Genomic DNA, 26,486 nt, shown 5'->3' with positions numbered 1-26,486 from the left:
ATAATTTGTATATATTTATTTACATTACTACTTACATTTTTACTTCGTTTATACGGTAAAAAAGATGTTGCACTATTAAAATTGAGGTTTAAAAATTACTACTTTGATGTCTATTAGCAATTTAAATTTAAACAGTGTTTTCAAAATTGGAAAAAAGTCGTTCAAGGAAAGCCGGTCATTTGGAATAGTTCAGCTATTTGTCAAGAGATGTCGCCACACATCAAACTTAATAAAATACGTTTTCACAGCTTTTTCACAGGGATGAGATCACATTTTTTTTAGCGTTTAGGTAACGTATTACACAGCACAGTGATGAATAGTAATGATAATTTCATATGTTGGTGAATAAAATAAACAAAAACGCACAAGTAAAACACAAAATTATTTAACATTTCATTTAATCGATTCGCCTAATTTACATATTTTTAGCTTACACATAATTGATCTCCTACATATTCATTCAATCAATACATAATGTTGATATTTATTACGGGTTGTTGACCATGATACCTTGAACGAGTTCCCGATATTTCAACGCAGCATGCATCATGCTCGATCACGGGTAGACTGAGGAATTTGCGGGTAGATGTTAATGTTGCAGACCGTGTTTGGTCTACACTAGTCATTCCTAAAGTGGGCGATAACGCCCCCTTGTGGGCGCTGGAGGCCTAGAGAGGGGCGGTAAGGGGTTGTAAAGTTGCATTATTGTTGCTCTCTCAGGTAATATGTTATTGAGGTTTTAAGGTGAAAAAAATCGGGGCGCTACAAAATAACTGATTTTCAAAGTGGGCGTTTGACGAAATAAGTTTGGGAACCTCTGGTCTACACTCATTTTTGCGCGTCGACACGTGCACTCTCACTATTTGGACGTTCATAACACTACATCCCGTAACAAACATATTTTAATGTAAATAACCGTGAATCATTAAAAATTGTAAATACATAAAGTTATCACTTAAATTTAGCATTTAGCAGTATAAAACTGTTGACTAAAACTAATTAATTTAATGACTAGAAAATAATACAGGACGATTAAACTGGGCACATATTATTTACAATTATTTCTTACAATCATATTTACAGTAAACTCGCCTAGCCTAGTTGAGTATTTTTAATTTGTAAGTTTTACTTAGGTACCTAATTACACTATGTATAGTAACCTAATTTTATTCCTAGGCCACCATAGAACCGTGTCGTAATGACATTATATTATACGTCGTTTGATTAACAGTACCTGGGCGACCGAGCTTTGCTCGGGCTAAAACTCGATAATAAGCGTTTTCCTAGAGATAGGACCAAGCTACGATTTGTCGTCCCCGAAAAACTCCCCCATACCAAATTTCATTGCGTTGGAGCCGTTTCCGTGATTCTGAGTATAACAACATACAAGAATTGCTCGTTTAAAGGTATTAGATTGACAAATACAATCATTTACTATGCTAAGGTTCCATGGTGGCCCAGGAATCAAGTTAGTTGACTGTACCTACTTATTCTTAATTCAGCATTATGCAAAATGTTCCAGCCTAGCTCTAGTTCTCGATAAGATACAAGCTATAGCCTGTATATTTCTGACGTTATCGAGATATTCAAAGGTGATCAATGGGTCTACATGGACTGTCGCGGGAGTCAGGGCCGAATATAAAGGAGGGCGTGCGGGGATATAGCCCCGATACCTCCACAATCAAATTTGAAAAAAATCTATTCGAAAATTCAGTAACTTTTCCATTTTGCAAAAAAAATTTCGCCAGGCCTCCACTTTTTTTTTTAAATATTGGACTTGGGCTTTTAGTGTTGCCCTTAGACGTAATCAAGTTAGGAGGCCTCCACTCTTTCATTGTCTCAAGGCCTCCTGACTTCCAATCCAGTCCTGAACGATTGCCATATTTGCCACCGCCTACACGTCTGCTTCTGCATTCACTCGTTGCCCGCTAAGAAAGTTTTACCCCTTTTCGGGGTAATTTACCCCATCGGAAACTGATTTAAAAGTACACGGCAGAAACGCCGCGTCGCTGCAAGTGTCAGCCGAGCATCCCGCCGGACATGTTGCCGTGGACGCGCATGTGTCGGTTCAGGTTGCCGGATTGTGAAAACCTGGGAACAAAGTCATAGAGTTATGATTGATTTTTGGAGTCTTTCTGTATTTTTTTTATCAACTCCAAATTTGTTACTTTTACGGGTATCCCGTGAAACCATATCGTAAATACAAACTGAGACATGGATGCACAGAAAAACCAGAAAAAGAGACACGAATTTTTCCTATGCATACATAATAATAATAATAATAATAATAATAAACATCTTTATTGCCACAAACTTAACCTAGACATTACAATTAATTTGCGGTTAGAAACAATGTGTAGTAAGGGCAATGGGTCCCAATCTCAGCATGTGCTGAGTTTATGTTACCCAGCGCTGGTTTTCAGACTGGTCCCTTCGAAGAGGGCCGGCCGCAGTAATTATTACAATACAATTATTCAACTTAATTAAAAACTACTTAGACTGCAACCAAGCAACATTGGCTGGCAGTAAATATGAAAAAACAGAAAAAAGGAAAAAAAAAAAAAACAAATGTTGCTTGGTATCAAATAAATATAAATTTTAGCGTGCGTGCGTGCGTGCGTGCGTGTGTGTGTGTGTGTGTGTATGCATGCATGGGTGTATTTTTCTTATTATACTATTATTATTATTATTTTGACATTCATAAGTGTTTGCAATAGCCTAGATTGAAAAGAGATATTTTGACTTTGAGTTGTGAATGCGTGAGAGACAGTGTTGATCTACTACTAAATAGCACTGTAGCTTTCCCCATGTGTCTATGCTATCATTTGTGGTTTCGGGGTTACAGTTGAGTTTGTTTGTTTATAAGGTGTAATCTTAGTGACTTTTTGAACTTCGGTAATGACATGGGCTCACGTAAGGGTGGGGGTAGGTCATTCCATATCTTTGCCGCTGCATATTTAAAACCCCCTCTGAAGAATTTGGTTCTATGTTTAGGAATAGCCAGTTTCGTGCTTTTGCGTAAGGTTTTGTTCCACCTCGTGTCTTCGACCCATTTCAATTTCTCAAATAAATAATAAGGTTTCTGGTACTCGATCACCTTTCTCACTGTGTATGCCAGATGAAGCTGTCTTCTGCTTTCCATATTTAAGATTTTCCTTTCGTTAAGGAAGGGTGTAATGTGGGCACGCTTAGGTATTTCGTAGCAAAAACGTACGCAGGCATTTTGCACGCGTTGTATACACTTTTTCGTTTTCGCCAACAGCCGCGGTCCGTATACTAAATCCCCATAGTTTAGTTGAGACAGAACTAACGATTCAACGAGAATCTCGCGAATTTTTTCAGAGAGGTACTTTCGAATGTTGTGTAGTACTTTAAGCCTGTAGAAAGCATTTCTTATTTTGATCTGAATATATTCTTCGTAGCGTAGTTCTCCGTCCATGATCAATCCGAGATTTTTCGCATGCTCCACTTGCACTATTGGTTCTGATCCAATATAGACTTTGGGCTCTTTTTGTATTATTTTCTGACGTTGCCATTTATTACCAAGTATAAGAAATTGTGACTTGGTCGGGTTTAGGACCAGATTATTGTCCGAAGACCACTTTGCGATCCTATTCAAGTCTTCATTTATTTTACATGTTGATTCGTTCAAGTCATGCGGTAGGAAAGAATAGTGCAATTGGGTGTCATCAGCATATAAATGTACTTTACAGTAATTTATATGTTTAACGAGGTCTGCTGTGTATAAAATAAAGATGAGGGGACTTAAAATAGAACCTTGCGGCGTTCCACGACTGATATTCTGCATGTCAGATTTTACTAATGTGCCATCTTGTGTTTGTATTTCCACATACTGTTTTCTATTTGTTAGAAACGATTGAAACCATTTACGCGTCCTTCTGGAAATACCATAATATGTCATTTTTGCCAATAATAATGTGGGATTGAGACAATCGAAAGCACGGCTAAAATCCAATAAAACAAGAATGGTTCCCATTCCGCAGTCTGAAGACATTATTATCTCGTCTGTGACTTCTGCTAGGGCGGTTGCAGTGCCGTGCTTTCCACGGAACCCAGATTGTGTTCGTGGCAGTAGATTGTTACTCTCTAGGAACTTTGTAAGTTGTTCACTTACAACCCTTTCTAATACCTTTGATAGTACAGGTAGAATACTAATTGGCCTTAGGTCTTTGTAGAACTCGGTCTTACTAGATTTAGGTATAGGTTTAACTCTAGCTATTTTCCATACCTCGGGAAAAGTGTCTTGGGCGATCGACGTATTAATAATGTCCGTGATTACTGGGAGAGTTACATCAAGCGTCAACCGGATCATCTCTATTGTGATGTTATCGTAGCCACTGGCGTTAGTTTGTATTGATGCAATAATCTTGTTAATTTGACTTTCCGTGTATGGTTCTATGTCGAAAGATTGATCGCAGGGTGTTTCCTTTTCGAAAAAATCTTGAACTTCACGATTCGTATGAGAGTTCCCCGGTATCGACAGAAAAGATCGATTTATATTATCTGGGTCACAGAGATGTGGTGGTATTGTGGGTTTATCTGTATCACCTAAACATGATGAGCTCTTTAGATGCTTCCACATTTGATTTGGGCGGGATTTGTTTTTATTGACGTAGAAGTTGAAATAGGCTTCTTTTTCACGTTCCAAGGCTGCTGTTGTGTAGTTCCTGAGGGTCTTATAGTATTTTCGAGCTGATTCATTGTTCGTTTTGTTAGCTTTTTTCAATGCTTCATCCCGCAAACTCATCATCGTTTTAATAGTGTCCGTGACCCACGGGTAAGATTTACCATTAATGCGTATCCTGCGCACCGGGGCGTGTGTATCAAATATGTCACAGAGCAGCTGATTGAATGTGTCCACTTTATTGTCAAGGTCTGTGATTTTTTTAATTTCCTCCCACGGTGCACGCCTGAGGTCCTCATTAAATTTTTCTATATCAATCTGTCTTAGAAGGCGTTTGTACACATATTGTGGTGTTTGTTTGGGCTTCGCCATTACCAGTTCGGCAAGTACCATCGCGTGATCGCTGAGCTTTGGATTGTGATGTACGTGTATTTTTCTACACACATTAGGGCTGTCAGTGATCACTAAGTCCAATAATGAAGAATTATCTTTCGCAATTCTGGTGGGCTCCTTAACTAGTTGTTCCAAACTCCGTTGTGTTAAAAATGTTTTTAATTGTATTGAGTTAGGTTTATTTTCTAAATTAAGATTAATGTTGAAATCCGTGAGTAATATAACACTTTGATATGATGTAAGCCTGTCCAAGGAGTCGCTAAGCGCGTCGATGGCGGTACCGACTGTTACCGACTCAGGTCTGTACGCTGTGCCTATCGCCAGACGTCCCACCCCCCGAACTTGCAGGTCTAGCCACATCTGTTCTAAAGAGGACGAGGGGTGTTGCAAGACTTGAGTCCTTAAATTGTTTCGTACATAAAACCCGACACCCCCACCCCTCGATCCGTCCTGTCGGGGTTTGCTTTTGAGGATATAACCTGGTATTTTCGGAATAAATGTCTCTTCACCCGGACGCAACCATGTTTCGTTCAACGCCAAGATATCTGGGTTGTAGCGATTCAAGGACGCGACAAACTCATCACGTCCGGTATTTAAGGATCGGATATTTAGTAACCCTACAGTTAAATAATATTTTTTCTGACGAGGCATTTTAGCTTAAAAATGAGGGTGATATTGAGGTATAGGTAGATATAGTGTAGTGTAGGTAACTACTAATTGCATTATTATTTTCGGTTATAGTTATACGTGAGTAGATCGGGTGCTTAAGTACATGATTATGAGACATATGTGCCGGGTTATATGACAATATATTTTTACAAGTTATAAATTCAGGCAATTTAGCGAAAATCCTAACAAAATCCAACTCAAAATGCACATCAAACACAAAAATTAACGCAGATACATATTTTTTCATACGAAAAATTAAACTATGGGTTACCCGTATACCTGTTAAATATTGTTTATTTGTCCTGAAAACAAAACTCGACCTTATTTGCACTTCTATATGGGTTAAGCTGACAATCACATCTCAGGTTGCTTATTTCTACTATGCTACTTGAGCAGCAGCACTAGCGACATCTATGTTGGTCGACAGACGTCACATTCTTTCGGAACCAACCGCTCACCCAGACAAGAGATGTCGCTACTAAGCAATCAAATTATGATTGATTTTTGGAGTTTTGTAAAGTCATAGTTTTTTTTTTGGGGTTTAGTCGCGTTAAAGGCCAAGACACTTAGCTCCTTGCATATGGTTACTCGTTATAGTTTTTTAAATTTTAAATGTGGTGCTTTATATGAAATAGGGTTGTGCAGTCGTCGTGAAAAATCCACTATGGACAAATAGGACCCAGACAGTGGCGGACTCTCAGCGGCTAAAAAGTGTTCAAGCTGGTCTTCAAAATCATCAAAATCACAAGTAGTTAGTTACGCGCCACTGTGTCGCGCGAGGCGTCAATTAATGAGGGTTTTCACAGAGGTGAAATGTCGCTAGATGGCGTTAGTGTGGTCCGTTTGACGTTTGCTCATGATTGATAAATAACTAAATGAGCCAATCGCAGGCAAACGTCAAACGGACCTCACGATACTAACGCCATCTAGCGATATTTCACCTCTGTGAAACCCTCATTAAGTAGGAGTAAAATTGGAACATAATAAAGGAAAAGTGATTTAATAACCTTGTTTTTCTTACCTTAGTAAGCACAGTTTACACTGATAGGGTTTCTCTCCCGAATGTATCCTGAGATGCTTCGTCAGCGTAGAACTGTCAGAGAACGCCTTTTTGCACGACCGGCATCTGTCAATAAAATAAAATAAATCAGACATGATCCATAGAGGTTGAATAATTTATTGAATCAGATCAGGCTTTACTTTGCGGAGGTCTATGGCAATGAAATATATAGTTATAAGTAATCACTTTGCTCACCGAAGTCGCGACTTTATGATTGTTATGTTATGTCTAAGCAACATGTGTGTTGCAGCTTTTTCGCCTGCACGCTGTAAGAACTCACACACATCACATCACACAAATCGAACTATCACCACCACCGTCAACAGAGCAACACAGCCGTTCATCATCTAACATCTGGTATCTAATATCTAGTAGCATGGTGAACGGTGTGTTGCTCTGATGATGAACCATGGTTGAGTTCGAAACGTGTAAGGCTAGTGGTGGTGGATAGTTGAGTTTTTATGATTTGTGTGTGTTCTTACAGTGGAAGTGGAGGAGATGCATGAACACACATTTGCTGCATAAACGTAGCATTCATAAAGCCGCGGGTGAGCAAAGTACTTAATTGTTTATAATTCATTGATATTATGGACCTCCGCAAAGTGACGCCTGGATTCAAAAAATGTCCTAGATCCTAACTAAAAACTAACTAATTTGGCTCAGGGACCCAAAGAGGGTCTTGGCCTCCGAAACGAGAGCACGCCATCTGTCCCGATCGTGCGCAGCCTCTTGCCAGTCGTCGACTTGGAGACGTCGCAGATCCGCCTGGACACTGTCCTCCCAGCGGTACCTGGGTCGCCAACCGGGCGGCGACCAGCCGGTCGTCCCACGTACGCTCTTTTGGCAGCCCGATCCTCTCCCATTCGTAGTAGGTGGCCGAACCAGCGAAGTCTGTGTGATTTTGTTACGGCGATGATGTTGGGTTCAGCCACCAGCTCCTGGATCTCTCTGTTTTTACGGATCCTCCACGTGCCGTCGTCTCTCTTGACAGGTCCAGATCTTACGCAAGACCTTCCTTTCCGCTACAAGGAGTTGATATTCCTCTTTTTGATCCTACAATACCAAATTTCATCCGAATCAGTTCAGGGGTTTAAAAAGTGAGGAGGTGACCGACGGACAAATAGACAATTACGTTCGCATATATGATATTAGTGAGGATAAGGATATAATGTATTAGATAAATTAACTTACTGGTACGGTCGTTCGCCTGAGTGTGTTCGCATGTGGGTGGTCACACTTGAGCTTTGGCTGAAGCGACGGTCACAAATCGGGCATCTATGAACAAAATGAATTTAAAAAAATCATCGCGATCTATATATACGGTCCACTACAGGGCATACAAAATATCATCATCCCACCCTCTATACGTCCCACTGCAGGGCACAGGCCTCCTCTCAGAATGAGAGGACTTGAGCAGTAGTTCCCACGCGGGCCCAGTGCGGATTGGGAACTTTACACACAACATTGAATTGCTTCGCAGGTTTGTGCAGGTTTCCTCACGATGTTTTCCTTCACCGTAAAGCTCGTGGCAAATTTCAAATGTACTTAAGTAATTCCGCACATGAATTTCGAAAAGCTGAGAAGTGCGAGCGGGAACCACTCGGCCACCACGGTTCCAAAAAATATATAAAAAAATATTTCACGTCTATACAAAACAAAAAAAAAACAAGTAGGACAATAAAATTGCACCATTGATAAGCGAAATATCGCTAGATGGCGTTAGTATTGTGACGTTCGTTCAAAGTAACAGCCTTGATACGATTGGCTCATTTCAAACGTAACACAATGTTAGAGTTCGAAAAAGTAACTGGGCCAGTCAACTTTTTTACCCACACTAATCAGTCCGCGACATTTTTCAAACAATTGCAGACTTTTGTAAGTAAAGATAAAGATAAAGATTGGCCCAGCTACATAATATAATCCTATAGCCTGTCACAGAAACCATCCTTACTCCCAAACTAAGCATGGGTACTCTCCAGGCTTGCCAAGTGTACGGTTTTCTACCGAAGCGTCCGGTATTTTAGCACTGTTCGGTGTTCGGTATAACAAAAATACCGAAGTATGGGTGGTTCGGCATTTTTTTCTGATAATTTTTTCTCCCTTATAAACGATTCAACAGTCAGATTTTACGCTCATTGTTTTCGAGCTATTTCGCGGATTGCGTTGCGGGTTTTTTTTTGCTCACTATACGGTATTTATTCGAAAAAGACCAGGCAACCCTGGCAGTAAGGACTTGTCAACAAAGACGTAGCGACATCTAGCGTTGAGTAGAAGATCATTTATTTATAAAGTTAGGGCTCTTGCACATAAACAATATACGATATCGCGTCGGATTAAGACGCGGCATGTTTCACGATGCGAACGTCGTGTCGTGGAAAATCACAGTGCAATCTTTCGTAAATTTCCACCGTCGGTACTGCAGCTTCGATGCAGGTTGACACTGCAGGAACGGTCCCCGCGCTACGCGATATTGTAGGTAGCGATGTTTATGTGTAAGAGGGTATACTGCCTTTTCGGCGAAATAGGTTTCGCCAAATTTCACTTAGCAACCAACCTTTCGCCAAAGTTTCATTTGTCTTTTCATTTCAACTTTACTTCGCATTTTTCTTATTTCGCAACATATTTTTTGTCAAATGTTGAATTTGCCTACTTTCATTATACGCTTATAACGCTTCTAATGCTTTTATGGAACACAGTAGGTGAGGTTAGGTTTGTTTTATGAAAGTTCCGAGAAAAATATAGTTTCAGAGAAAATCCAAAACTGCCAAATTAAACAGTTTGGGAAACGTGAGTTGGAAAAAGGCAGAGAACCAAACGTTGAGTTGGAACAATTCGCCTAAATAAAAATATGGGATAAATAGTTTGGGAGTTAATAATTTGCTAAATAATTTTCGCCAAAACATTAGCTAACTGTGTAAGAACTAGAGCCCTAACTTGATGAATTGTAATAAATAAATATTTATATCTCCCACCTGAAAGGCTTTTGCCCCGTGTGTGTCCTGACATGCGCGGTCAGGTTGGCAGCCTGCGAGAAGCTCTTATTGCAGTCTCCGCATCGGTAGGGGCGCTCCCCGGAGTGCGTCCGCAGATGCGTCTTGAGCGTGCTCGGGCGCGCGTACGTCTTGCCACAGATGCGGCAGAGGTTTGGTTTCTGCTCGTCGTCCTCGGAGCAGCCGCTGAGGGCGCCCACCTGTGACAAGGTTACAAAAATGTCTAAGGCTGCATTTCCATCAAAGAGGCGCGAAGACGTGTTGCGAAGGATGTGTTTTTCGTGAACCGATAGAAACTCTTCATTACCTTTCCTCGCACAGCACCTCTGGTGGAAAGACCTGAACGGAGCGAGGCGAGGTAAATTGAAGCGTTTCTATTGGTGCACGAAAAACACATTACTCGCAACATATCCTCGCACATCTGTAGTGGAAACGGAGCCTTACATGGAACAACTTAAGTAGGTATAGAAGTTACTGATGTGTCAAAGCAAAGGATCTCACAATTTTGTACGGTTGCCTAAGATATATAATCTTGTTAAAGTTTCCAGTTTCCGAGAAATTACCAACTTTTTGGAAACTTTCGGCAACTTGCATACCTATTCTTTACTCATTTACGTGTTTGCGAATATATGGATGAATTTTTTTTTAAAAATGAAACGTTTTTAAAAATCTTCTGTTTTGTTTGACCAGTTAGAAGGAAAGCTAAAGTTTTAACTGGAATAATTAAAAAAAATGTAGAGCTTCAATAATCATAAAGTTTGAACAAAACCTTTTCAAACAATACTTCTGCTGAAAATACCCTCGTGGCCTGAGTAAGGGTGCACTTCTATTAAGACAACGGGGACACAGAATCAACTTTAAGGATTTTTAACCCCCAACGCAAAAAGAGGGGTGTACTAAGTTAGATGTCAATGTCTGTCTGTCTATGTTTATGATATCGTAACTCTCAAACAAAGGGACCGATTTAGAAAGCGGTTTTTTCATTGAAAGCGTGTTTAATTGCAGTCAAAGCGGCGCACTAAATTAGTTCACAGCGCGGTTTTGTGAACAGTTCACTTTAGTTTGATGACGGCCGTGATAGGGGTTATGTCAAAGTAATATTGATGATTGATGCGTTTGTTCTAAACAGCCAGTCTAGTGTCGTGAGGTACAGTCACCAGCATTAATATCTGCCACAGCGGAGCGTGCTAAAATATCTGACACGTCCTTTCCGGCCCTAGAAATAGAGTCGTATTAAATATTTATGCACGCTTGTTGTGTCAGATATGTGCTAGTGACTGTACATAGATTTCGATGTTTGCAGTGGTTCTAAGGCCTAAGCTATGCTTCATTAAAATCAGGTCAGAAGTTTTTGAGATATTGAATTTGAACAATGTCATGGATTTTTCAACTTTTTACAAGCTTTTATTTAGGATGTTTCACCTATACCGTTATCTGTCTGTCTGTAGTCAAATCTTGCAAGTTAAATTTGACCAACTTTTAGTAGTCAGATCGACTTGAAATTTGGAATACTTATGTAAATTACGTGGCAACACAATAATCTGGTAGCATTATGGTAGTCTGGCCAGGATCGTCTCCGCAGGATGGAACTCTTCAAAGGTTAATGGCATCGACTTGAAATTTGGCATGCAAATGTAGTTTGGGTGACAATGCAAAAAATACTAAGTAAATAAACCAAACAATGTCAAACAAAATTAAAATAAGCATAAGTACGTCAAAATAAAAAAATAAATAAAGTCAACTTCCTCTACCCCTCTCTAGTCTCTTAATAGATTCTGCACGTATCCGCATTGAAAGCGTACCCTAAGTTCGAACAACTTTCCGGTTTTGGTCGGTAACGTGATGTTGCACGTGTTTATTTATTCCAGTTTTATAAATGGAAATGTTTACGTCCAACGAATTTATTCTGCGTTCACGAATTTTGAAATAAAAACCGGCCAAGAGCGTGTTGGACATGCCCAGCATAGGGTTCCATTCCATTGCTGTTACGAAAAAAATCCTCGCATACCTTAACTTTCCCATAATTTTACTATCCGTGTTGTTATGATTGGTTTTTTGGAGTCTCTTTGCATTTTTTATTTCAACTTCAATTTTGTTACTTTCACGCAACCTGAGATATGTATGCATAGGAAAAAATTGTGTCTAGATTCCTGTCCAGCAGTGGTGTAGGGGTATAGCACGCAGCACGGATTGCTGAGGACCTGGGTTCGATTCCCAGTGCTGGTCTCTTTTTCTGGTTTTTCTGTGCATCCATTGTCTCAGTTTGTATTTTCGATATCCGTGTTGTTGTTATATTGGTGATTCATTACGAATACGAACAATACGAATAATAATTATGTATTATTCGTAGCGCGAGCAGGATGAATGACACCGGATTCAGTTAGTCAAGGCAATAATACTAATCGTAACTGAGATTAACCTTTTTTTTTACAAAAAGCAATTAATTATTTATTAACCGCATGGTCACTCTGCAATTAAAAGTGTGAAGGTGGTTTTCCACCGGTGAGGCAAGACGAGACGAGGCGAGACGAGAATTGAAATTTGTATGGCAGCGCCCGCGGCGGCTCGCGGCGGGCGCGCGAGAATGCATACAAATTTCAATTCTCGTCTCGCCTCGCCGGTGGAAAATCACCACGAGGGTTTTACTTATAATGATCGTGAGAATTGCGGGTAACTGGTGGATGCATGTGGCGAGTTGTCTTTCATTGTTTGTTTAGCAGTGGACGTCTTCTGGCTGATGATGATGATGATTGTGAACGTCCGTTGTCAATGAGGGCTATCGTTTTTTGTCTCACTAGATGGCGCACTGTTGCGTGAGGTTTTTAAGTATGGCTTTCAAAGTCTGTTTTTACGGTTGTGAAAACAAAGTTTAGATTAAAATCATATTAAATACACCTTAAAACCGTACCATAAAAATATCGAGCATGCCACAGTGTTGCATAGTCCCCGTTTTGTTCGGAAAAAAGGGAGGACAAAGGTTTCCGAAAGACAAAACTGTCTCAAAATACAGACATTCATTGCCCCGGAACGCATATTTGCCATAATTAATTTCAGATATTGCAAAATATTCACAAAATTATTCTAATTATAAATAAACCCGCGTAGCTCACCCAAAAACTATGAGATTTGACATTTCGGCCTCACGCTACACTAGCGCCTCTAGTGGCGAATTCATACGCGATAGCCCTCATTACTGTGAGTGTAGGGTTGGTCCTGCTCAAGTCTCCTGACAACCAGTCATCCAGTATTCTTGGACTCTTACCTCAACTTTCCCGTTAGCATTGGCACACGTCGTGTACCCATAATCCTGCGTATGCATCTGCCCCGGATGGTTCAAAATATACCCATTCCCTAACCCCTGCTCCTTCTGGTTTTCCTGGACAAATATCTTAGACGGCGATCGCTTCAAACTTTGCATTTTCTGACTCCCAAAATTAGATTTCTGCTGGAACAGGTAATTGTTTGGTTTCTGTGTGTTCTGTAGGAGGGGTTTGAAGGAGGATGTGGCGGTGATGAGAGGGTCTGATTGGGTCGGGGTCCTGAAGTCAGCGGTGAAGGAGTAGGTGGCTGATGGGTAGGAGTTGGGGCTGATCATGCTTTGGGATTGCGGGTAGACCATGTTGACTGAGGCCGGGGCTGCGTTCTGGTTCCATTGGACCTGTGGAAGAAGATTACATCAGTCGTGTGTGTTTTATTTTTACCCCCGACGCAAAAAGAGGGGTGTTAGGGAAAGTTTAACCGCTATGTGTGTCTGTGTGTCTGTCTGTCTGTCTGTGACACCGTAGCTCTTTACGGGTGGACCGATTTGAATGCGGGTTTTTTTTATTTGAAAGCAGTTTTTCTAGCGATGGTTCTTAAATATGTTTTATTTAACCACTAACCTCTAACCGACAAAAAGTTGGAAAAACCCCGACATTGTCACTTCAAAGTTCAATATCTCAACAACGGCTAAACCGATTTTGATAAAACATGTCTAAAAACCATTGCTAGAAAACCTGATTTCAAATAAAAAAACCGCATTCAAATCGGTTCACCCGTTTAAGAGCTACGGTGCCACAGACACACATAGCGGTCAAACTTATAACACCCCTCCTTTTCCTTGATAGTTTGATATACTTACTGCCATCCTGAATTTTTTCAATTTTTTCCCCTACCGGTTTAGATTTTAGAAAGGGGGGGGGGCGCTCGATTTTAATGATATTTTGCACTTAAAGTTGAATATTTCGCAAATATATTACTGAATCGAAAAATCGTCTTAGCAAACCCCTAATGGTTTTAAAAGACCTATCCAACTATACCCCACACTATAGGGTTGGATGAGAAAAAAAAATCACCTCCACTTTACGCGTATGGGAGCTACCCTAAAAAAATTTTTTTTTTTAATTTTTTATTGTACCATTTTGTTGGCATAGTTGACATATATACCAGTGCAAAATTACAGCTTTCTAGCATCGATAGTCCCTGAGCAAAGCCGCGGACGGACAGACAGACAGACAGACAGACAGACAGACATGGCGAAACTATAAGGGTTTCGTTTTTTCCATTTTGGCTCCGGAACCCTAACAAAGAAATTGTTGGTAATCCTTGCTCTAAGATGGCACCAACCTGGGAACACAGCTGGTCCGACGGACACCCATGCATGGTCATGTTCATGGACACATTGACACTCATGGTGGGAAAGAGCGGCGCTGGCCCGTAGTGCTCGTAGTATGGGTAACCGCCCCCTCCATTCACCATCATCTGTGTTGACGAGCAAGTCACGTAAATCTACAATGTTATATTTATACTACGCTAAAAGAAAATAGGGCTTAGATACCCACGTAAGTTTCCTTGGTAAAATGAAAATCCTTATAAAATATTTGCTTGTCTAAATAATAGTAGATTGTTCAACAAGGGACTAAAACAAGCCATAATGATACGAGATGTTTAGCCACCCGAGCAGAGCGATGCTACATCGCGGCATCGTAATGTGATTGTATTAGTTTTTTTTTTATTTCTCCAAGTATCTGGGTAACGTATTTTTTACCAAATATTTTAAAATTGAACGCGTATATGAGCCAAGGTACCACATAGATCTTTTTACTGTCTTTTTGAACACAAGTCTTTTTACCGGAAATTCACGTATATGGACGTATGTAGGTACAATAACTTTTGATGAATGAAATTCATTAAAATTTATTCGTCGTGGTTGAAGGACAGAGTACTATTAGCTAGTGTGCCAAATTTTAGAAGTCTCGGATACACCATCTTTGAGTTACGACAATTTTTGACTGAAAGCCCGTCCTGTTAAGTAAGGATTTTAGGAGGTGTAGGACCCATCGCAATGACTCCATGAGCAGTTGGTACTCATGGCCATAGTGATAATTTCCCATCAGATAATTTAGTTTTGATTTAATTTACCGATGAAACTCAAGTGGCTCTTATTTTCTTACGACATGACCAGTAGGTACAAGGATGTATGTGCATGAAACATACATACCTACAACGTTGTCTACTCTCTGGACATAACCGAAATCCCAACTTCAGCTGCCAGATTTGGTACATTCAACTATACGTCTGTTGACACCCCAAAGAAACCCATAAGTATTTATTGGCCAAAGAAATAATAATGAAATTGATTATGAAAAGATTGTACCCTGATACATGATTCAATACCTCGACTGTACAGTCATAAACCACTCTATCTTTGATTGTGTGAACTTTATAAACTACCTAGGTAGCCACATTTTTTTACGGTTGCAAGGAAATTACACCGTGTTTTTCTTGATTTTCGTTAACTTCGACAGATGTCTGATAGAAACTACGTGGTAATTATTACCTTGTATTTAATAATTTCTACTAAAATACACAATATAACTACCTAGTAGGTAGTAGTGGTATAAATCTTTCACGCAAATTAAAAACTAGTTAAGTATCACATTTCAATCACCGCGAATATCAAATTTACGAAGCCCTAAAACACCCACAATTCTAATTACAATCATTTTCATAACGATCGTGATTTTTCCACCCTTTGCGTGCGAACAAGACGACTATAAAAACTCCAACGCTTCAAATATAACTGGCTCCTTTTAACTTGCTTCAAGCTGTACGTGTGGGAACGGGATCACTATACCTGCGGGTGTACGGTCTCGGCGGCGCAGTCCCCGTGGACGACGGCATGCTTGAGCGAGAGCAGGACGTCTGCTGCTTCCCCGCCTCCCCTTTCGCGGCAGTCGCCGCCGCTGTTTCTGCTGAGAGCGGAAATATGTGTTATGAGTGTGTTAGTGTGCGGGAAATGGGGTACGGAAGTTGAGATTTTCCTCGAATTTCTTGGAAATTGACTACTTAATTAATATTTTGACTGTGTAGTAACAGTACAATGACATGAGCTTTACAGTGAAGGAAAACATCGTGAGGAAACATGCACACACCTGCGAAGAAATTCAATTGTGTGTGAAGTTCCCACAGAACAATAAAAAAGACAGCACTTTTATTCTTCTGTGGAAGTTCCCAATCCGCATTGGGCCCGCGTGGGAACTACGGCTCAAGCCCTCTCGTTTTGCGAGGAGGTCTGTGCCCTGTGCACGTTTTGAGATGATCAGTAACAGTACAATCAGAATATTAATGTCGCTCGGGAGTCATCGGTTTTCTTAGTTACCTGATAAAGATTCAAATGAGAAAGAAAAAAACCGGCCATGCGTATCGGACACGACCAAGATAGAGTTCCGTTAGTCATGACGAAAAAATCAAGTACTTAATATGTTTCTAAATACTATGTATTTTGTATGGAATCTTCCAAGTTTAGGTATATTTTATACCTTAAACTACTAAATAATTCTCAAGCAAACTTAGCCGTTATAGTTGTCCTTCTAAATTTAATGTACCTACCTACTTACTTCCATCAAGATTTTTTTCGAATTTTCAAACCAACAGTTTTGCTTTTAGAGGGCGCTCGATTTTAATGAAAATTTACACTTTAAAGTGGAATATTTCGCAAACAAATCACTGAATCGAAAATCGTCTTCTTCCAAATCTCTAGCCGTTTTAAGATGCGTTTCCATCAATGATGTGTTGCGAGGAATGCGTACCGGAACACAGTGAGTATTTATCCAGTCCAGTTAAAGATCGTTCTGGACGGATAGAACCTCCCTTCCCTATCTAACTGAGTCAATGAGGGCTATCGTTTTTTGTCTCACTAGATGGCGCACTGTTGCGTGAGGTTTTTAAGTATGGCTTTCAAAGTCTGTTATTACGGGCGTGAAAACAAAGTTTAGATTAAAATCATATTTAATACACCTTAAAACCGTACCATAAAAATATCGAGCATGCCACAGTGTTGCATTGTCCCCGTTTTGTTCGGAAAAAAGGGAGGACAAACGTTTCCGAAAGACAAAGCTGTCTCAAAACACAGACATTCATTGCCCCGGAACGCATATTTGCCATTATTAATTTCAGATATTGCAAAATATTCACAAAATTATTCTAATTATAAATAAACCCGCGTAGCTCACCCAAAAACCATGAGATTTGACATTTCGGAGACCTCACGCTACACTAGTGTCTCTAGCGGCGAATTCATACGCGATAGCCCTCATTGAAAAGAGACTGATATTCTCTTACTTGTAACCAGAGCACGGCGAGAAGGGGAACAGCGACGGCAGCGGGTCCAGCTCGAGGGAGGGGAGGGAGAAGGAGCCCATGTCTTCGGCCCAGGCCGGCTCCGCGCTCACATCGTCCGCGATGGCAGTCGGCGCGATGTCGCCCAAACCGTTCAAATCTTCGCCATTTTCTGTACAGCAGTTGTCGTTTTCCTGCTGAGGAGTGACAATGGTAAGCAGTTTATATTCAGTAGCCGTGGTGGCCTAGTGGTTTGACCTATCGCCTCTCAAGCAGAGGGTCGTGGGTTCATCAAACCCCGGCTCACACCTCTGAGTTTTTCGAAATTCATGTGCGGAATTACATTTGAAATTTACCACGAGCTTTGCGGTGAAGGAAAACATCGTGAGGAAACCTGCACAAACCTGCGAAGCAATTCAATGGTGCGTGTGAAGTTCCCAATCCGCACTGGGCCCGCGTGGGAACTATGGCCCAAGCCCTCTTATTCTGAGAGGAGGCCTGTGCCCAGCAGTGGGACGTATATAGGCTGGGGACAACAACTGCCGCCTTAAAAAACCTTTCATTGACCTGATAACTATTGTATTAAGTTTTTGCATGGCGATCTTGACGGGAGCAAATTGTTGATGGTATAGGTGTTAGGGCAAATATGAAGAGCACGCGAAATAGGAATTTATTTGCGTTACCTATGTATGACCAATATTAATGTTAGCTACAATGCTCCAATTTGACGAATGTGTCGTTTATTTGATAATCTGGACCACGATGCTGATATCTTCTTTGACTAATTAGCTACATTAAACACAAAATATTACCAAAATGTAAAGCTTAAGTAAATATTATTATGTATCAGACTTTATTCATGTTTGGGGTTTACATTAGTTGGTGTACAATGCTGTTGTTTACAATATGTAATTGTACCAAAGTAATATAAATAAATAAAAGCGTGACAGCTTACTATTTTCATATTTTGATTTTAAGGTCTCTCGACTCGATCAGGCAATCTTCCAAAAAGATCGATACTATTCCGACCGTTCCTGACAAGCAGATGGATTGGCGAGGATGTGTTGCGAGGAATAAGTTTTTCATTAACCAATAGAAATGCTTCATTTACCTCGCCTTGCTCCGCTCAGCTGTTTCCACCAGAGATGTGCTGTGCTGGTTGTGTAAGTGAAGCGTTTCTATTGGTTAATGAAAACACATCCCTCGCAACACATCCTGCAACAACACGGTGCTTTAGAGTTGAACCGTAAAATTTAGTAATTTTAAGCAGATGATCGTTCAAACCTGAGCTTGCATTGCATCTCTGAGTTTTTCGGAATTTATGTGTATTACATTTGAAGTTAACCACGAGATTTACACTAAAGGAAAACATAGTGAGGAAACCTACACTCACCTGCAAACTAATCACCGGTGTTTGTAAAGTTCCCGTGAGTTCACGTGAGAACTACAGCTCAAGGTCTCTTATTCGGATAGGAGGCCTCTTCTACAGAACTATAGGCCGCCTAATTTTACCCTGGCTTAAAAGGGCCTAAGCGTCTCGAAATTTGTCTAAAGCAAGTAAAAGTCTCTACCCACTACACCGTATCACGCCATGACCGTAATAGGAACGTGTATATCACATACACATGTGTGTTCACCGGAAGTAAATTCAGTTGAACGATACAACAATACGATGACTACTTTTTAGCCCTACTAGAAAATAATTATGGTTGCATAATCAATTAATCACATGCCTAAAATCAGTGAATTTTGCTAGTACGAGAGAACAAATTCTCCGTTTTGCATTCCCTTCATTTTCGATGAATTACTTCCTAGCTTTTCATAACAATTTAATTTTAAGTACCGCATCAATATATAAATCAGGAGCATTGCGTATAACAATATATATATAGAATCTATGCGGTTCCAGATAATTGCACTGAAGTGAGCCGAGTCGAAGCCAGGGGTCGTTGGGGCGATATGGCTCAACACAAACCCGTAGGTATTATACATACTTCCCCTAAGAAAAGGCTAAGAAATTCCTCAAATACGCCTCAGGGCTTCACCAGATCCACACACTTATATATGTAGAGAGAGTTATTCACGATGACGCGTGCCGTGGTTCTTATTACAATGTCATTAATGTTTAACTTTGACAAAATCACGCGTCTTCGTGGATGGCACTAGGTATAGGTACACGTGTATTACCTAACCGAAAGTAAGTACCTACAGTTGAAAGATATCACAAAACAAATTTTTGGCCCTTTCAAACAGATTTTATTGACAAAAAGCACTGCACTGCATCTGAAAACCCCTGTTCTTTTTCCTATACCTATTTCAGGTCATTCCCGATAAACTTTTCGCAGAAAAATCGGGTCAGTTTAGCACCGGAATACTGTGTGGTCCTCATCTTTGTGTAAACAAGTACAGTTGAAATATTTTAACCGCCTACCAAGGTTGTTCCTTTTCACGTCAATTTTTGTGACAGATGGAATGCCAACATGGCATTTGCAGTGAAAAGGTACGCAATTTAGTTTCTTGATATTTTTAGCCTTGAAAAATCGTGCAAGTACCGAGCATTCGCGCGCGGTGCTCGATTGATTATGGAACTCTTTCGTTTAATAGGCTCTTAGACTAAACTTAGATTTCTCTTATGGCACGAGGGTGTTTTAAGCCCATTCAAGGTGTTCAAGGTACCTGGCAACAGTCTTCTAGTTCCCTCAGCTGCGGTTCCAGGCAATCGCACTGCAGCGGGTCGCAGCACAGTTCGAGCCCGAACTGCGGGTTGTTGGGCACGTAACAGTCCATGCCGGGCGCGCATCTTGACGCGCAGGGGCGTCACACGGGCATCCCTGCGAGACGGCTATTCGCTAGGAGGCTGGGCTGGACCTAAGGGTGAGTAAAGGGTAAGGCGGATATTAAACAATAAAATTAAGGTTGTAAAAAGTTACAGCAGAAACTGGTTATTGAGATTTTATCTTAGCCCGAAACATGTCGAGCTAAACTCGATTTAAGACGTGAGTTATCCGGGTTTATTTCATAGAAGTGATTTATTTCAAACATTAAAACAATTATCCTTACAGGCATTAAAGTCGTTGAGTTTCTTGCCGGATTCTTCTCAGCAGAGGTTTTTCCGAACCGGTGGTAGATTTTTTTTGACATTCATAAGCGCTTGTTATAGCCTAAATTGAATAAAGATATTTTGACTTTGACTTTGACTTTGACTTAAATACGAGTATGAGTGAGTCTTACGGTAGTTTCATGCTCATTAGATTTTATCTTTTATGTCATTAGTCTTATATTTGTAAAAAAAAAACAGAAACACAATGGATCGCTCTAAGGCTAATACGGTATTTAACAACTCCTGTATTGGCAATATCCTATTTATTATTATGAAAATTATATTCAGACAATGTTAGCGAAAAGAAAAATTTATTCTGTTTAAAATTTGATTTAAAGTAATTATTGAAAAATCTATATATCTGTCTCTTTCTAAAACGCTTTTGTCTATGCTGCAATTACAGTCGAACTAATTGAATCGTGACCCAGGGTGGAACTTTTGTGATACTAATGTCATATCGACATCTCTTATATTTGTCAAGGAAATATTAGTGAAATTGATTATTAAAAGGTTCAACCCTGGTTCATGAGTCATGATTCAATTTGTTCGACAGTACATTCATTCATTCAGTACACATAATTTTTTTGTAACTAAAAGGACCCCGGACATAAGGTATGGAAAAATGTTGTTTTAGTTAAATATCCTGAGATTTTGATAATATACTCGTATAGCAGATTTCAAAGTCCTGAACAAAAGTCTCTATATACTAAACTAAATTCTGAAAGGGACTCGGAAACAGAGGTGTGTGTGTCCTTAGAGACTTTTATTCAGGGCTTTGAAATTTATAACATATCAAGTGTCAAATAATTGATTGAATTCCTAACAACCTTGTTTCTCCGCTACTAGACGTGTATCAGAGCTACGTATATGCGAATGCGACACATATTCTACATCGCATCTCCCGCCGAATGTCTAAACTTCATCGTCACCATCTCTTACCAACCACTGTACGTTTCCTTCGGCACTTCCTGCCACGTACGGTCTTACAGTGACATTGTGGAGTCAACTTCCGTCAGCAGTGTTAGCGAACATCTTACGACATCGGGGCATTCGGGGCTTTCAAGGAAAGGGCTCACGGAGTAAGCGAAGCAAGAAAGTATTCTTATGAAGTACTTTCTTTAAAGGGTGGCAACAGACCAGGGGTAGGACTCTCTTTGAGTTTTTGAGGTCTTCGGCGGTGATGATCATTTTCCATCAGATGAATGACATGCTCGTTTGTCTCCCACTTATCATCAGGATCATCTCAGCCTATATAACGTCCCACTGCTGGGCTGGCTTGGGTCAGTGCGGAATGGGAACTTCACACACACTATCGAAATACTTCGTAGGGTTGTAGGTACATTTTCCTCCCAATGTTTTCCTTCACCGTAAAGCTCGTGGCGTGGTGAATTTCGAAAAACTCAGTTGCTAGAGTTGAGTTGAGTTGCAGAGTAGTTTGAAATCAAACCAAATACTAGACCACCACGGCTTTAAAAACAAAAAAATATCCTCATAATAAAAAAATAACATGCAGAACCCGCCTTTTTCTCCTTCCAAATAAAACAATACTTACAATAATGCATGGCAACATGCAGATTGGTGGTTTGGCAACGGATGTGAATGAACTTGTAGAGAATTCGAAACGCGTTAGCATTTTGTATGGTGTTTTCAGATAGCTGGGTCTATATGACTATGTATTGTTTTATGAGGAAAGGGGGGTGGGTTAAGCATATATTGATTGACATATATGTGTCGCACAGACGTAGCTGAGGTACGGTGAAGGACTTTAATTCATGAGCTACCATGGAACCTTTTCAGTCAAAGGAAAAGTCATTACGATTTTCCTTGTTAATTAATGCGTGTCACTATGACGTTTACTGTGAAATGGTTCCATTATTGTGGCCTATGAATTAAAGTCCTTGACCATACCTACACGATTTACATGAGAGAAAGAAGGTAAAAATATTGTAGTTTGTAGCAACTTATACAACATTTTCGTTCATCTTTTATATGTTTTCTACTTTTTATTTTCGACCCAAGACCTCTCATTCTGCGAGGATGCCTGTGCCCAGCAGTGGCGCGTATATATGCTGAGATGATTATGACTATGACTTTTCATTGTTAGAGCCTTGTTGACGATTCTTGTTAAGTGATTTCGTAGGAAACAAATTATGTAGAGTCCATTCAAGAGGTAGAGTTTTAATTTTGAATACATACATACCCAACGTTTTGAACTATCCGCCATAACGGGATCTCCACGGGTGACCTCAATACGGCATTTGACAATTACTGAATTAGTCATATCCTATATCTATAAATACAGGGTGTTAATTAAATAACTGAAAATTCTTGTTTTCACATATTTTATATCATAATTATTTCATGAATGATTAAGTATAATCATTAATTAGTTAATGCAAGGTTGCCATGTATTTGGGAGCTTCATTGACCTTAGTCAATCAGCCCTTAGGGCTGTTTCACCATCCATTGATTAGTGTTAACTGACCATTAGTGTTAGACGACCAGATGGCCTAGTGGTTAGAGAACCTGACTACGAAGCTTGAGGTCCCGGGTTCGATTCCCGTGTCGGGGCAGATATTTGAATGAAAAATACGAATGTTTGCTCTCGGGTCTTGGGTGTTTACTACGTATTTAAGTATGTATCTATCTATATAATTATATTTATCCGTTGCTTAGTACCCATAACACAAGCTTTGCTAAACTTACTTTGGGACTAGGTCAATTGGTGTGAATTGTCCCGTGATATAAAATGAAAAAAACTGGCGGTTAGGTGTGATGCCGTCTCTATTTGTTTTGTTCGAATAGATGGAGACGGCATCACATTTAACCGTCAGTTAACGCTAATCAATGGATGGTGAAACAGCTCCTAAGTCTACAATTTGTATGCCTTGACCCGCCGCGCCGCAACATAGAGAAACCAACTCCTTTTTTTTATCAGCCCATGTACTCTGTACTGTAATTTATGTTGAACAATAAATTCTTTTGTATTTGTATTCATTGTTAATCATGTTTGAATTGTAATTCAATATTTCAAACATAATAAATAAATAAAACTAAAAAATATAACTGAAAACCTGAGAGTAGTTTGTTCAGAATCGAGAGTAGAGAATTGATTACATTATAATTATAAGTAGGTTGCGTTCTTTTTATTCAATCCCTTTTTTTACTGTGCCCTATCTAAAAGTTACTAATGCATGTCAATTGCTTAACGAAGTTGCATAGAATTTAGATAATTTAAAACTGGCCATTTTTCTGTCAGTTTCCTTTGGTTCTAAAAACGGTGAAGCGCATCTGACAAGTACCTACAAATTACAATACAATAACTCTTTATTGAACACAACACATAGTAAGCAGTACAGTCACCAGCATTAATATCTGCCACAGCGGATCGCGCAAAAATATCACACGTCCTTCCGGCCCTAGAAATAGAGAGTGTACAGAAAATATTTAAATGTAGAGATTTTTTAAGGTAAGCAATTCATTTTGATGATATCCCCAGTAGAACTAAGGTTACCGACATAGCCCGAAGAATTGCGAAATTGGCGGGGCACATTGCTCGCAGGACTGATGGCCGATAGGGTCAAAAGGTTCTCGAATGGCGTCCGCGGACCGGGAAACGAGCTGTCGGTAGGCCTCCAACAAGATGGAGCGACGACCTGGTTAAGATCGCGGGATCAGCGGCGTCTTTAGCCCATGTAGTGCTATAGCGCTAGGAAGTGCGCGATCTGGAATCGGTAAAGCCCTAACACCGCTCCGTGTGCAACGACCCTGCTAGGTAAAGAGATCGCGGTGGATGCGGAAAGCACAAGACCGATCTGAGTGGAGAGCCTTGGGGGAGGCCTATGTCCAGCAGTGGACGTCTTTCGGCTGACATGATGATGATGATGAAGCAATTCATACTAAATCTAATATTATAAATGCGAAAGTGTGTGTGTTTGTGTGTTTGTATGATTGGACGCCTTTCATGTCGAAACGGAGCGACGGATCGACGTGATTTTTGACATAGAGATAGTTTATGGGCCAGAGAGTGATATAAGCTACTTTTTATCCCGGAAAATGCACATGTTCCGAGAGAGCAGCGCGCGATAACCGAATACCACGCGGGCGAAGCCGCGGGCAAAAGCTAGTAGGTAATATTACAAGTGTTAGAGTTAGAAATAATGTAGAATTAGTAGAATTCCTAATTTAACAAAACATTCCAATATTTTTGAAACAATCAACAAAGATATTTGAAAGTAAATATGCACCTTGTGAGTTTCTTGCCGGATTCTTTTCAACAGAAGTTTTTCCGAATCGGCACTAAAAAAAAATTATCATGTATAAGTGTGTCAGTTATTTAATGAACACCTTGTATATTATTATGAAAATCCAAGAATCCCACCAATATTATAAATGCGAAGTTTTCAAGTCTGTTTGTTTGTTACTTCATCACGTCTAAGCCGCTGAACCGATTTAGATAAAAATCGGTATACAGTTTGAGACCCGGAAAAGGATATAGGATAGTTTTTGTCCCGTAAAATTGCATATTTCCCGCGGGATAGCGATAAACGAATTCTATGCAGACGGAGTCGCGGGTAACAGGCTAGTATATAAATTGTTGCCAACGCTTAGCGAAGAAAAAAAATCGGTTGTAAATTTAATTAATTGTTTTTTTTTCTCTATAATATCTGTCCTTTTCTAAAATGTTTTTCTCTATTTCAATTCAACGGCATGATTCAAAGGTTACACATGATGTTTCTTTTCTAGTTTGTTCGTATGCTTGGATCCAATGTTGGAAGTCTAATTTAATTTAAATAGTCAGCCACTGAGGCCGAATTGATTTCTTTCATACATTAGTAAATTCGGAATGTATTTGTAGAGCAATGCAAGTAAATACAGTGTACAGAAGGTGCCGTCATCAAAATACTATATTAATTAAGAGGAAACACTAGGGCGAAAGAATTGAAAAATACGTATTTGTAAATTCCATAGCACACAAACTATACGAAATCCTTGGTTATAAAAATATTATTTTATTTTTTCGTAATGGCTACGGAATGGTTTGGGCGTGTCCGATACGCTCTTTGTCGTTTTTTTAATAGGTTTTCAAATGTTCTTTAATTTATAAAAAAGTAAAACATTGGGACATGTCAAAAAAAAATGCTCTACTGGCATTATCCAGGGAGAAAACAGGGGACTGTGTTTTTATGGAAAAACGGCCCCTCTTAAATTGGCCAAGTGAGCACCTACGGGCTATACTCACAAAATATGTAGGTTTCCTTAAGATTTGATAGACTACTTATTCACTTGTAAATTCATAAAGCTGTGATAGATTATCTTTTGAATTTGTTAATACACTATCCTTTTTTATCATAATTTTCAGGCTGTGGTATAGCCTGTAGATGGGGAGGGGGGGGACATTTGAGTCTAATGAAAATGAGCAGTTTAAAGCATTTCTTTGCTAACGGATCAAACAAAAGATTAAAGAAGAAAATAAATCATCCCCTTTCTAGCATTAGCAGTCTCTAAGTAGGTAAAATGCGAGCTTTTTGGTCATCATCATTAAAATACTACCGGCGTTTTGAGACGATATATATTTAAAAAAACTGTTTTTTTTACTAATTACAAAAACGCTTATATTCGTATAGTTATTCCTCCATTCATAAGCATGCGTTATTAAGTAAGTTTAATGTTACTAAAAGCTATTATCAGTGCGACGTGAAATTATCTGTCACATTTAATTAAATTACTTGCCTAAGCATCTAGGTACGAGTAGGTATTGGAACAATGAATTAAATTTTCACTAACTTTACTCACTTCTTTTAATTAGACTTCCATTAATGTACTTACCTTCCACAAGAAAAATCCTGCAGCAAGATCCTTAAAACACTTTTAGCTATAAAACAATTTATTTTACACTAAATCACTGTATCACCAAACACCTCTGCACACTAATTAAATTAAACATGTTGGTTAAAGCATGCGCACTGGCAACACTGGTGTTCCATTAAAAATGTGAATTTGTTTTTAATTATCATTATTAGGCAGCGG

At 39.6% G+C, this 26,486-nt stretch overlaps 1 protein-coding gene across 1 annotated transcript; it reads right to left on the bottom strand.

Moving 5' to 3' along the window:
• Positions 1-412: 412 nt before the first annotated feature.
• On the bottom strand, positions 413-26,486 carry gl (glass). The gene is made up of 10 exons (XM_074107092.1): positions 26,286-26,486; positions 20,033-20,224; positions 17,360-17,553; positions 15,873-15,990; positions 14,363-14,497; positions 13,020-13,415; positions 9,740-9,957; positions 7,959-8,042; positions 6,729-6,833; positions 413-2,091 (listed from the first exon to the last, which is right to left on the bottom strand). Exons 2-10 carry the CDS (start codon positions 20,141-20,143, stop codon positions 2,019-2,021), a joined length of 1,434 nt encoding a protein of 477 aa, XP_073963193.1. The 5' UTR covers positions 20,144-20,224; positions 26,286-26,486; the 3' UTR covers positions 413-2,018.

The sequence above is a fragment of the Choristoneura fumiferana genome, chromosome 25 (assembly GCF_025370935.1).
Source record: "Choristoneura fumiferana chromosome 25, NRCan_CFum_1, whole genome shotgun sequence".
Lineage (NCBI taxonomy): Eukaryota > Metazoa > Arthropoda > Insecta > Lepidoptera > Tortricidae > Choristoneura > Choristoneura fumiferana.
The sequence above is the reverse complement of the archived record's forward strand: the minus strand, read 5'-3'. Positions and strand labels throughout refer to the sequence as shown.